The sequence below is a fragment of the Equus caballus genome, chromosome 12 (genome assembly GCF_041296265.1).
Source record: "Equus caballus isolate H_3958 breed thoroughbred chromosome 12, TB-T2T, whole genome shotgun sequence".
In the NCBI taxonomy this organism is placed as follows: Eukaryota; Metazoa; Chordata; class Mammalia; order Perissodactyla; family Equidae; genus Equus; species Equus caballus.
In genome coordinates this window covers 16291620-16303855 of record NC_091695.1, presented here as the reverse complement: position 1 = coordinate 16303855, position 12236 = coordinate 16291620, and the positions used below count along the sequence as shown (strand labels likewise).

Below are 12236 nucleotides of genomic sequence, written 5' to 3'. Positions count from 1 at the left end.
TGAAATAAACATGAGTATGTTTACTATGGTTTGTGTATAATTTAGATTATATGCCAGTAATAGGCAGGAACTATATTTTTCTCTTTTAGTATTTTTGGATCATCTCCAAAGGGGTACTATATATACACATGACTATTGCAAGATATCTTCAAGTATAGCGACTTTTTCAAAAACAATTTTCAGGGGCCAGCCTCATTGCATAGTAGTTAAGTTTGGCATGCTGTGCTTCCGTGGCCTGAGTTCATGGATTTGGATGCTGGGCACAAACCTACACCACTCATCAGCCAAGCTGTGTTGGCGACCCACACACAAAATAGAGGAAGATTGGCACAGATGTTAGCCTAGGGCCTTCCTCAAACAAAAAGAGGAAGATTGGCAATGGATGTTAGCCCAGAGTGAATCTTCCTCAACAACAACAACAAAAAACAATTTGCAAATATCAACTATATAAAAGTATAGCTCTTCGGATATTTTCTCAAGAATATATTCAGTCTGAAATCTCTTTATTTAGGCAAACAACTAAAATTTCGGAGGGAGGCTATCCTCTGAGAGGCAGAGATGGGAACTGAAACCAACAAATGGTGAAATGATAGTTTGGTCAGCTTCTAGGACATGACCCATAGAGAAGGTATGGCTGGAAAGTCTAAAGTTAAAGTCCTAACACAAAAGTGAGTTTGAGTAGTGAGAAAAAGAATGAACTAGAGATTAAAACCCTCTGGCAATAATAAGATATGCTGGGTTCTAACTCTAGGCCACAGTTCCATTTACCACAGTGGAACCAACTTGACCAGAAGAGTTTTGTCCATCCAGATCAGTGGTGAACTAAGGCTCTGGTGAGTGTGAGTTTTCAATAGGGAAGAACAGAATGGCAGCTTGAGGGTGATGAGAACCAAACACTTTTTCCTAAGTACTGAGCAGAAAATATTCTCTGAAGTGCATGGGATCATCACAATAGGAGGATGTTTGTTCCTTTGCAGCTAAGTGTACCATTTCAGCCATGGCCCTTGAGATAGGACCATACAGAATAACATAAAATGAATAACTCTGGGGTTGACTTTATAAGCTCATTTCATGGCAATGTGGGGTCCTAACCTTCGATCAGAACAGCATCTGGTCTAGAAGTTGGAATGGTGTGGCCAACATGGGTAACTGTGAAGAAACATGCTCAATTCTAACCAAGAGTGAAGGCATGGTCAGGAAAAAGAAATCCTAAAGTAAGTTGGCTGAGAGCTCCAAACATGACTGGAGGCTAGGATCTGCACCTGCACTCTGACAGATCGGGTGAGCAGGCTCTAAAGTGGACAAAGACGGATCCTGGAGACTTCAGTTCATGACATGATGCCATGAATGATTCCTTCTTTTCTTTTAGCATCAGAGATTTTGTCCCTGATAGGGAATTAGTTGGCTATGGTCCCAGAGCTAACAGATAAATGATATTATATAGATTTGAACTCAGGACTGTCTCACTTCAAAGTCTAGTTCCTACTGTAGACTCTTTCCCATCTTTATCATTTTCCTAAAATGAATAAAAAACAAAAACAAAACACTCTGCTTTCCTAACCATCTGTAAAGGCTGTTAAGTCAAAGTTTTTAAGCGAAAAGGTAAAGGAAAAGAAGAATATATTTTCCTTACACATTTATGTGAAAGATGGCCAATGAGGTTAATTTTACATAAAATATGCTTAATTTTTATAGATATGAATATATTTAATGTATTTTTAATAAAGTACATTGAGTTGGAAAGAGGTTTGGACAGTGGTTGATAGGTCCTGGTGTGTGACATATTCTATGAAAAACAAATAAATCATTTAAGGTTATAAAAGAAAATATTTATGAGAAAATGAAATATTTTTGTCTAAAACTGTTCAATTTGTAATATAAGACAAATTACTTGCTAAAAATTGCATGTTCTAATATGTGTTTTTATTCCTATTATGTTTTGACTGTATAACACTCAGCACATTTTATACTCTAAAGAGATATATAAATTAGGGAAGACGACCTGAATGAAAAACCTGTATAGCCCATTGATCTTTCCTCCCGGGAACCGGAAAGAGTGTTCCCATGTTCCTTTCATGACGACAACCTAAAATAAAGTGAATACTCTTGAGAAGCTAAAATTGTGTTATGTTTTTCACAACTGGATTAATTACCACTTGATTACAGCGTGAACAACATATTCAATTAACTTAATGAAGATTTTGGAATAGATTGCAGGATTACCAAGCATCCAACCACTCAGCAACGACCACTATTAAAATTTTGCTTGCAATATGATTTCAGTTTATTTCACAGATACACAGAAAGCCAATATAAATCATTACAAATGGAACTCTAAAAAAATATTTTTCATTCTTTTTCCTGGGAACATATATTTATGTCAATAACTCTTCCTTAACAACTTAAATATAATCAATTGGGCACTTTAAGTTTTCTTTTTTTATTTTAACTAGTATAATGCTATGAACACATAGGAGAAATGGAATCCTCTTCTCCAGTTCCCTTTGAGAAAGAAGGTCCAGATACATTACCACTAACTTCCATTCAAGCAGTTTCTGTAAAGTTGTCAATAGCACCAAATCTGTTCTCCTGAGTGAGGGCAAGAAGGGAAATCCACAGGCTGAAGTGAAGACTGTGGGGTGCAATACAAATCCAGAGCTGCTGATCCTGGGGATGTCTGTTGATGTAATTGAGGAAGAATGTTGCAGAGTACTCTGAGAAGATTTTTAAATCGAAGAATCTCTGTCCCAGATTCTTATTTCAGCCAAGACCAAAAGATAGCAAGTGCAGATGGATATAATCTAAAATGAACGTACTTGAATAAAATTAAAGAAAGTAGTTCTTTTCTTGGTAAATTTTAAAAAGTTCATTTTTCCATCAGTTTTTCAGGCTACTCCCATTCATTCATTCAATAAATACTTTTAAATGGCATCTTAGAGCTGAGCATTGTAAATAGCAAAGCAGAAAAATGGTTAACAAGACAGCCAAGGGCCATGCCGTTATGGAACTTTTAGTCGAGGGAAGGAGATTTCTTTTTTATTCTTATTTATTCATTTACTAATTATAGATTTCTGAGTGTTATGATGTTACACTTACAGAGCGACACTAGTGCATCGGAAGGAGGCACCCAAACCTAATTTAACCCACTAACGTTCCCTTCTGTCTCAACAAGTTTATTAAACTCATTGTTTAAAGACAAATTGGAATGTTGATGAGGGTAAGTTGACTAGAAATGGGGACATAGTTTCTACGCCCATTTTACATCACAGAGGCATACCCGTGAACAAAGAAGAGAGGTGTAAAACTATGCTTTTTGCTAAATCAAAGTGAACCTATTAGTACTCATCCTTGGTTTGGAGAGAAGAGTAAGATAAGTCATGACTTCTTTCTACATTCAATTTAAGCATAAAGGTAAGTAACAGGAAATATCCAGAAGATTGTACTGGTGAGACTACAGAAATCCATGTCAAAGTCCTTGGACTTTAGGTCTCAAAACCTTTAAATAAATACTTTTATGTGAACACCTGAAATCGCCCAGAACATAATTTAGTGTTAATTACTTTTTCAGGGCACCATTCGCATCCTTATTCCTTAAGCTATAGATCAGTGGGTTTAACAGAGACTAAAACTGTGTAGAAAACGGAGGTCATTTTGTCTGTGTCCATGGAGTAACTTGAGCTAGGTATCAAATACATCAACAGAAGTGTGCCATAAAACATAGCCACAGTGGCTAATCGGGAGGTGTGTGTAGTGAAGGCTTTGCTTCTCCCCTTTGCCGAGTTGATTCTAAGATGGTTGTTATGATGTAGCTGTAGAATTATTCTCTACCTATTTGTGAATTTTCCTGTTTTCTTCTTCTATGTGTTTTCTAGTTTCATATCATTGTGTGCTTGGCATGATTTTAAACTTCTGTAGCATTTCTGAATGCAAGCTCTGTTGGCTATCAGAGCTGGGATTTTTGGGGGCATGTTCCTCAAGTAGCAGCCACAAAAGCTGAGGTGCAGATGCATGTACAAGCTCCTTCCAGGGATATACTTGCGACTTGGAGGGGGCAAGAGTGAGAAAGTGGCAGAGGTGTCCACATGTTTTTCTGGGCTCCAGGGAGGATCTCAGTCAGCCACAAGATGCATGCTAAATTAGCAGCCTGTCCCTCAGGCAGCAGCTTTTAATGTATGCATATAGAATCCATTCAGGGAAAGACTTAGAGATAGGCTTTTCTGCCCTCTATCTGTGCTCTGAACTCTGGTGTGATAGCTGCAACTATTTATGGCTTCTCTTAATAACTACTTTTTTATTTGCTACACTCTTGGGGGCCTTGTGGAAACAAGCCCCATTGGCTCTCAGGACTAGAGGATTTGGAGATCTGCCCCTCTGTTGAGAGTCTTAGATGTTGGGACTCTAGTTGTGGGGTCCAAACCCTTTACTTCTGAGGGAGAAACTGAGAGTCAGAGGTTTCCTTCCAATTGTATGTCCCTGTGCTACAGGTTGGATTTATTACAACAATTTATCTTAGTTTTTCCTAGCCAATTCAGTATGGATATTTTTTCATTCTTCTGATGTGTAGGAGTCACTTGCTAGTTTCTCGATTTCCTTCAGACGAAATTGTACCATGTGTAGCTGTTCATTTGGTGTGTCCACAGGAAAAGGGCAGCTCAGGAGCTTCCTATTTCACCATCATTAAAGATTTCCCTTTAATCCCCAAAATGCTTTATTTGGACAATAATATGTTCCATCAGTCACTGGGGACATGTGAGAAGGATGTGATGTAGAGAGACTAAGAAGGGGGAGAGGATGATGAAAATTGAAGTAGACAGGCTAGAAAACATCAAAAGCTTTGGATGTGGTGTTCCCTATTTATGTAGAACATCAGGATAAAAGAGTCATTATAGGACATCTGCCCAAGCATCTATTTCAGTCATGTATCTCCTAAAAATAGTCCCTATAATGTATTATTCAACCTAACAAATTCAGGGAGAGGAAGCCCACAATTAATTCAGTCAATTCTAAGTTTGGAATTTCAGTTTTGAGCTTAAAATTCTCTTGTCTTTAATTCAAACCCTCTCATTCTGATAAAACTGTTAATATGCAGATAAAATCAGTCTTCAGATTCTACAATATATATTTGCCATAAGGAAGGGAGATAAGTTAATTAGATGACATATTTACATCCTCTAAATTAGCGGCAATCAACGGAAATCCCATTTTTCTTAGACAATAAATTTCAAACAATGTTTTCTACCATGCTGCTACTCATAAGTAACAATTCCAGAAGAGTATGTATTAATTGAGGAAATATAGTTCAGCTGAAAATCCTTAAAGCCTTTTGTCAAAAAAAAAAAAAAAGAAAAGAAACAGTGTCCATAGGATGCTTTCCATCATAATACTACGTGATAGGTCACAGTGTCCCTTAGAAAATCAGAGAATCTTTTTGGGCTTTACTTCCATTTTGAAATGTTTTCCCACAAAGGCATTTTACAGTGGCAGCTAAAAAATCCAAGACATTCAGTGGCCGTTGATTTCTATAGTTGTAATGGATAATAAAGACTGACCTTGAGTCTTCCAAGGTCTGTCAAATATATGACCATATCCGTGTTGTCTCAACATGCGGATTCAGTGCTTTAACCATCAGAAGTCATAACAGAGACAGATGAAATAGATAAATATCAAAAACACACATAGACAAATGCTCTTTACTTCAAGTGTAATGAACATGTATGTCTTTACAGATCTATTACTTTAGTATCCACAATCACTTTATGTACTTTCCTAAAAGTTATAAAATATATATATATTCAAGCTGCATACCACAACTTAGTTAATTTTATGTTACTGACAACCAATAAAAGCAGTCAAAAATGTTATGCACAGTTTTACTTTATTGGATACATGTTTGTTTTGCCTTTTGATGTCCCAAACACTGTGCAGGAGCTTTGGATAACAGGGATGGAATTCTCAGTCCTTGAGCAAAGATTGTTCACAATTTCATATTAGAGGCATTAATTTAATAAACAGGGTGATATTAAAAGAATGCTTAAAGGAGATAGTTGTCTGTGAACTGAAAAAAGGCATTTAACTAGAGCTGAGAAAGGTGTGGAACGGAAGAGAAGCTTCCTGGAGGAAGTGATGGAGGAGCTGATAGTAAATAATTACAGCACAAGTGCTGGCCCCATGGCCGAGTGGTTAAGTTCACGCACTCTCCTTCGGTGGCCCAGAGTTCAGATCCTGGGCACGGACATGGCACTGTTCAGTAGGCCATGTTGAGGCAGTGTCCCACATGCCACAACTAGAAGGAACCATAACTAAAATACACAACTATGTACTGAGGGGATATGGGGAGAAAATAAAAGCAGGGGAAAAAAAAAAAAGAAGATTGGCAACAGATTTTAGCTCAGGTGCCAATCTTTACAAAAATAAAATAAATAAAATAATTACAGCACAATGATGTAATTTACCAAGGCACTTTACATGGCTCTTTATAACCTATCCTTGGGATTCTTTAATGCTAAAATGTTACGAAACCGGCCACCTCAAGACTTCTGTAACTGTCAGACCCTCTTCCTAGAATCCTTTCGGTTCCCCAAACTGCACATTTTTTTTTTTTTAGATCTAAGACGATTCAAATATTCATCTCCATCCAGGGAAGCTTTTCTTCTACTGACTAGATTTTGATATTTTTTATAGATTTTTAACCTCCAGTTTTTTACTTTATGAAAGTTTTGAGCCTTAATATGAATTATTTGAGTCTTTAGTTAATTAAAGTTTATTTATTTTTCTAGACTATAGGATTCATTTGTATAGAAACTACTGGATTCATCATGAACTCCAAAGCATCTAGATGCGCAAAGAGAACACAGTGATATTTAATACATAAATACAGATCAAATAAATACAGATACTCATTTATTTAAATGTGAGAAAATTATGTCTCTCTTGTATAATATTATATAATTTTATGAAAACAGCAATCATTAAATGCATGTGAGTGTGTGTGTGTACACATAATATACATACTTAAAACAATCTTTTATTTTTCAATTTTTCTAGGGCCTCTTTCACATCCTTGTTCCGTAGGCTATAAATCAGAGGGTTTAACATGGGAATCACAAGGGTTTAAAACAATGAGGTTATTTTGTCTTGATCTAAGGAGTATAAAGAACTCGGTCTAAAATATGTAAAGAGCATAGTTCCCTGGAAAATTGCTACAGCAGTTAAGTGGGAGGTGCAGGTGGAGAAAGCTTTGAACCTCCCTTCAGCTGAGTGGATCTTCAAGACTGATATGATAATATAACAATAAGAGACAAGAACCCCTGAAATGGTGCTCAGTTCAATGAAGCCAAAAACAGTGAATAATACCAACACATTGACTTGTGTATCAGTGCAGGAAAGGAGGAAAAGTGGTGGTAAATCACAGAAGAAATGATTAATCTCATTTGACCCACAGAAACATAAGCGGAACGTTAATGTGGTGTGTATCAAAGCATCTGCCATTCCCACGAGATAAACCCCGGCCATGAGCAGAGAGCACACTCTATTGGACATGTTGACTGCATAGAGCAATGGGTTTCTAATGGCCTTGTATCTATCAAAGGCCATCACGGCCAATAATAGACACTCAGAATCTGCAAAGGTACATGAGATGAAGAATTGCAGAGCACAGCCAAGGAAGGGGATTGATTTGTTCTTGGCAAATACGTCCACCAACATCTTGGGACCAATTGCTGTGGAATAACAGAGGTCACAGAATGAGAGGGGGCTGAGGAAAAAGTACATCGGTGTGTGCAGTTGGGAATCCATTCTAATTAAAATGATCATTCCAAGATTTCCCAAAAGATTAATGAGATAAACAACTAGAAACATAGTAAACAGGATCACTTTCATCCCAGCGTTATTGGAAATTCCCAAGAAAATGAATCCATTCAAGGAGGAGCAATTTTCGCCAACCATTCCTCTTTGTTCTTACCTAAATTTATGAAGAAATAATCCAAAAAATGATAGATACATTTTAATTTTTCTGGACATCCACATATATGTGAAAGGCAGAATACAGTTTCCTTCTATAATTGTTTTTTAATAGTCAAAAAATTATCCAGTCATGTACCCAGTCTTTAAAGAAGGATTGCTATATATTTGATAATGGTAAAAAATAAATAGAGACAGATATTGGAAAATTTTTAACTGAATTACATATCATTCATGATCTATGTGATTTTGTATAAGATTTATTTCTCCAGGCTTTAACTTTCTTATCTATGGCAGTAGATTTAGATGAATTAATATCACAATTCTGCATTCAATATAATATGGAAGAGACAACAATGTTAGTGGGACCAGGTTGTAAGATGTAGGACTGAGCATTTTCTAAGCCTGAAAATAGTCAAATGGAAGCAAAAAATGATTACCATTGTTATGTTCCTCAAAAAATATGATTGGCTTAAAAGACTTGATGTTAATTCTAGAAACAATGAATACCATTACCTAATAATAATGAAATGATTACTTTACTGTTCCTGCTCTTTTACCTTTAGTTTTTGGTGAGACATGAAATAAGCATTAAACCTTTCCTCTAGAAATCTGTTATTACTCTGTCACAATACTCATTCCCTATTTGTGGGAGTTGTCTGGTGCCAACAGATGACCCTCTTGACCAAAGAAAAGTGCTAAAAAGAAGTGAGAATGATAGAACGTAACACGTGCATTTGCATCTCTTTGGTTTTTCTATAGATGCTTAAATTTTAAAAATGTAAACAGGATGAGGGACAATAAACGTTCCTGAGACATATAGGCTTCTCTTCTTTATGGATGTGTATATTTATGTGTATGTCATGTGTTTGCATGTATATATGTCTTTGTTGATATATGAGAATAGGAATGTTGCTGATTTATTTTTTCTTAGAGTTAAGTAAATATAGCATGTGGTTCACATGGAGGTGAGTATGCATGTCTCTATTTGTAATGTGGTACCTAAATTATTTCTGAAACAAAAAAACTTATATTCATGTACATACTTCCCCAGTGATAAACAGTTCTCCTGTGACCCTAGATTAAAATAAAATCATTAAAATGCTATTTTGTGGATCCTAATAATTTCAGTCAGTTAAGTTCTGAGAAAAAATATAATTTTTTGATGATAGGTTGCTCAGTTTATTAAACTGTGTAAGCAGACGTAAAGTCAATCATTTACAAATTTCTCTTTTTTCAAAAATTTCCCCTCTATTTCTTAAATTTGGAGACTCAGGAACCTACCTGAGAGGAGCAGTGCTTTCTGTACTCACTACAGGTGGCTGAAAAGTAGGCAGATGGCATTTCATTTTACCAGGTAGCATTTGGGACTTAAATCTCTGAAGCTTCCACCCTCAGGCTTCAGTGTATGCTAACATGGGATTAATTATATTCCTTGTTCTGTATTTTCCCCTGTGAGGACAGCAACAACTTTAGCACAAACCGAAGCTTATTTCTTCACTATTGTCAACACGTTCATCTGACAGTAATAGAAGTGAAAATTACTTTTTTGTTGAGCTTGACATTGACACTGAATCTATACTTTCTGTCTCCAGTCAAAGCAGCAATTCAATAAAATACAAAATGATCCTCTACTTAGTAATTTCCATCGCCTTTCTATTTTTCATTTTGTTTCTCTCATTTTTGAAGCATTATCTTTCACCACCTCATTTAGGAATATTGCTATTCTTTGATGCTACTATTTTTATTGAGACATAATTTTATATACTATGAAATTTACCCTTTCTATGTATACACTCCTTTAGTTTTCGTATTTTCACAAAATTGTGCAGCCATCACCACTATCTAATTCCAAAACATTTTTCCTCATCTTAGTAAGTAACTCATACTCATTACCATGCAACTCCCCTTCTTGCCTCCCCACTACTCCTGGCAACCACCAATCTGCTTCCTGACTATAGGAGATTGTCTATACTGGGTAGCTCATATCTTGGCATTATATATTATACGGGGTGTTTTATTCTTATTAGTGGTCTTCTTTTACTTAGCATAGTGTTTTTAAGGTTCATCCATGTTTTAGCAGTTTCTGAATTTCTTTTTATATGGCTGAATTATATTTCAATTTTTGAATGTGGCACATTATCTATTCATCAGTTAATGGCCATTTAGGTCTTCTCTACTTTTTAGTTGGTATTAATAATGATGATTAAACATTCCTGTCAATGGAAACTATAAAGGTCACTTTCTTCAACAAGCATTGTCTCATTCCAATCCCCAAAATGCATCTCATCCATCCACACTTTGTTGATTTTATGACTCTATCACATTCTCTACATTTAGTAGACTATTTTTTTAATTATGTTTATTTTATTCATATAAAAATCTCTATTACATTTAAGGGTTTATAAATACATTCAATTTTTAATTTTATATTCCCCAAAGTCCCTAGAACAAGTATTTGCAAAGGTAATTGTACCCTAAATATTTAATGTTAAATATTTTAAGTTTCTTGAAGTGGAGGCTGGAGTATGAATAGCAATACACTAGCTTTGGGAATTTTTATCTGCTAATATAGTTCCTATGTGTAGGGATGATTCAGTCAAAAATTTTTCCATGGATAATCATTTTTCTGGGATACATTTAGTTTGCTACTATCCATACTAGTTCTTTAAGTAATTGAGAATAGCAGTAAGTTTGAATTTCATATCCTCCCCAAATACTTCCCAAGAGATGACAATGGAATTCTCCATACTTCTTAAACCTTGATTATCCATCTTGGAATCTGGTGTGACTGGGCTACTTCCCAAGGTCCCAGAGCTAACTCTGCTTTCACAAACACAATAACGATTGAAACGCCTGTCGCTTTTCCTTCTATGTGGTTGCTGTTCCAGTGCTGCTTCATTCAGTGGCTTTGTAAGTATGTGCAAAACAAAGAATAAAAAGGTTGCACATTTTCTCATGTATTTACTTAAAGTGTTAAAAACTCTTAATAAAAGAATCTGGAAGGGGAAACCTCAAAGTTCTGCAATGGACTATGATAGTTTGGGCAATTAAAGACGACTGCACACATCATTACACCGTTTTCCTTAGAGGCATAGTTCCTAGATATCCTCCTGTTGAACTTGTGCTTTTCTTCAACCACTTTGACTAACAGAAGTAAGCAGAAATGCTATATGTCTCTGTTGAGAGCTTCCAAGTAGGAAGTCCAACTATCCTTCTGGATAAACCATATGACCGACTCTGAGCCTACATGGAAGGGTACCAGGTGAGTCGATCTTTCTAGGCATTCTCATCCTGGTGCCAGTTATGAAAGACCTTATAGCCTGTCTCAACTTTCAGTTGAATACTTCATTGTGACCCAGTCAACATAAGGAAGATAGAATAATTGACCAATGATCACTGTTTTAAGCCATGCAATGTTTATACAGTAAAACACAACCAGAATAGTATAGAGAGAATATAACCAGAGAGAAACTTTATTTCAGAAAGCATTTATTTTTACTATCATGTAGTTTTTCATGCACACACACAGATATATATATTCTATAAAAAAAGGAAGCTTGTTTCTAGACTCAACTCTTTAACTATCTTTTTGTCTTTGATTCATCAGAATACCATCCAAATTTTCTATTTCTAAGTTTCCTTAGCAGAACTAATTGGTCTAGAAAGTTCAAACTAAAATTTCCAGTACTAAATAGCTATGAAGAAATCCCAAAAGCAACGAATGAAAGCCTAACACATTCTGAGATGAGTACCTAAAATCAACCCTAAATTGCATTAATAGTGAGAATAGGTGTGGTTTGCAAGAATATCTGGATTCTATTAACAATTTTGGAAATGGACAATGGGAAAAATGTACTGACCTTACACCTGTGGTATACATTCACTTTTACAATGACGGCTGATTCACAAATATTAAAGTTATCACTATTCATCTTATAGTTTCCTCTCTGTTTAGTGAGTCAAAACAAGAATTTCTATAAATAAGAATGTATGATGCACTTAAGTTTCCTTAACAATTATTTTATTAACTCCTTACAAGAAATGAGTGATACTGCAATAGCAGTTCAGATACGTGTTATATTCAATGGTAAACTAGTAACATGAGGAACGTTGGGGATAGAGAAGTGTCCCCAGAACACTGATGTGTATATAGTATGGCAATTTTATCATGTGGCCTAAAAAGAAAAAATAATGTCAGTAAGCCACATTGTTTACCCTCCAGGAACACAATGCAGTATGTGTATATATGTATGCATTCTTTGTAAGTGTGTGTA

At 35.7% G+C, this 12236-nt stretch overlaps 2 protein-coding genes across 2 annotated transcripts in view; both read right to left on the bottom strand.

Moving 5' to 3' along the window:
• Positions 1 to 2260: 2260 nt before the first annotated feature.
• Positions 2261 to 12236, bottom strand: part of OR5W2G (olfactory receptor family 5 subfamily W member 2G) — a 78397-nt gene continuing 68421 nt past the window's right edge. The window contains exon 4 of the transcript XR_011423586.1: positions 2261 to 2677. The gene's annotated coding sequence lies outside the window, so the exon portion shown is untranslated. The remainder of the gene's footprint in view (positions 2678 to 12236) is intronic.
• On the bottom strand, positions 7023 to 7944 carry LOC138916613 (olfactory receptor 5W2-like). The gene has a single exon (XM_070229558.1). The coding sequence runs from the start codon at positions 7942 to 7944 to the stop codon at positions 7111 to 7113; it is 834 nt and encodes a 277-aa protein (XP_070085659.1). The 3' UTR covers positions 7023 to 7110.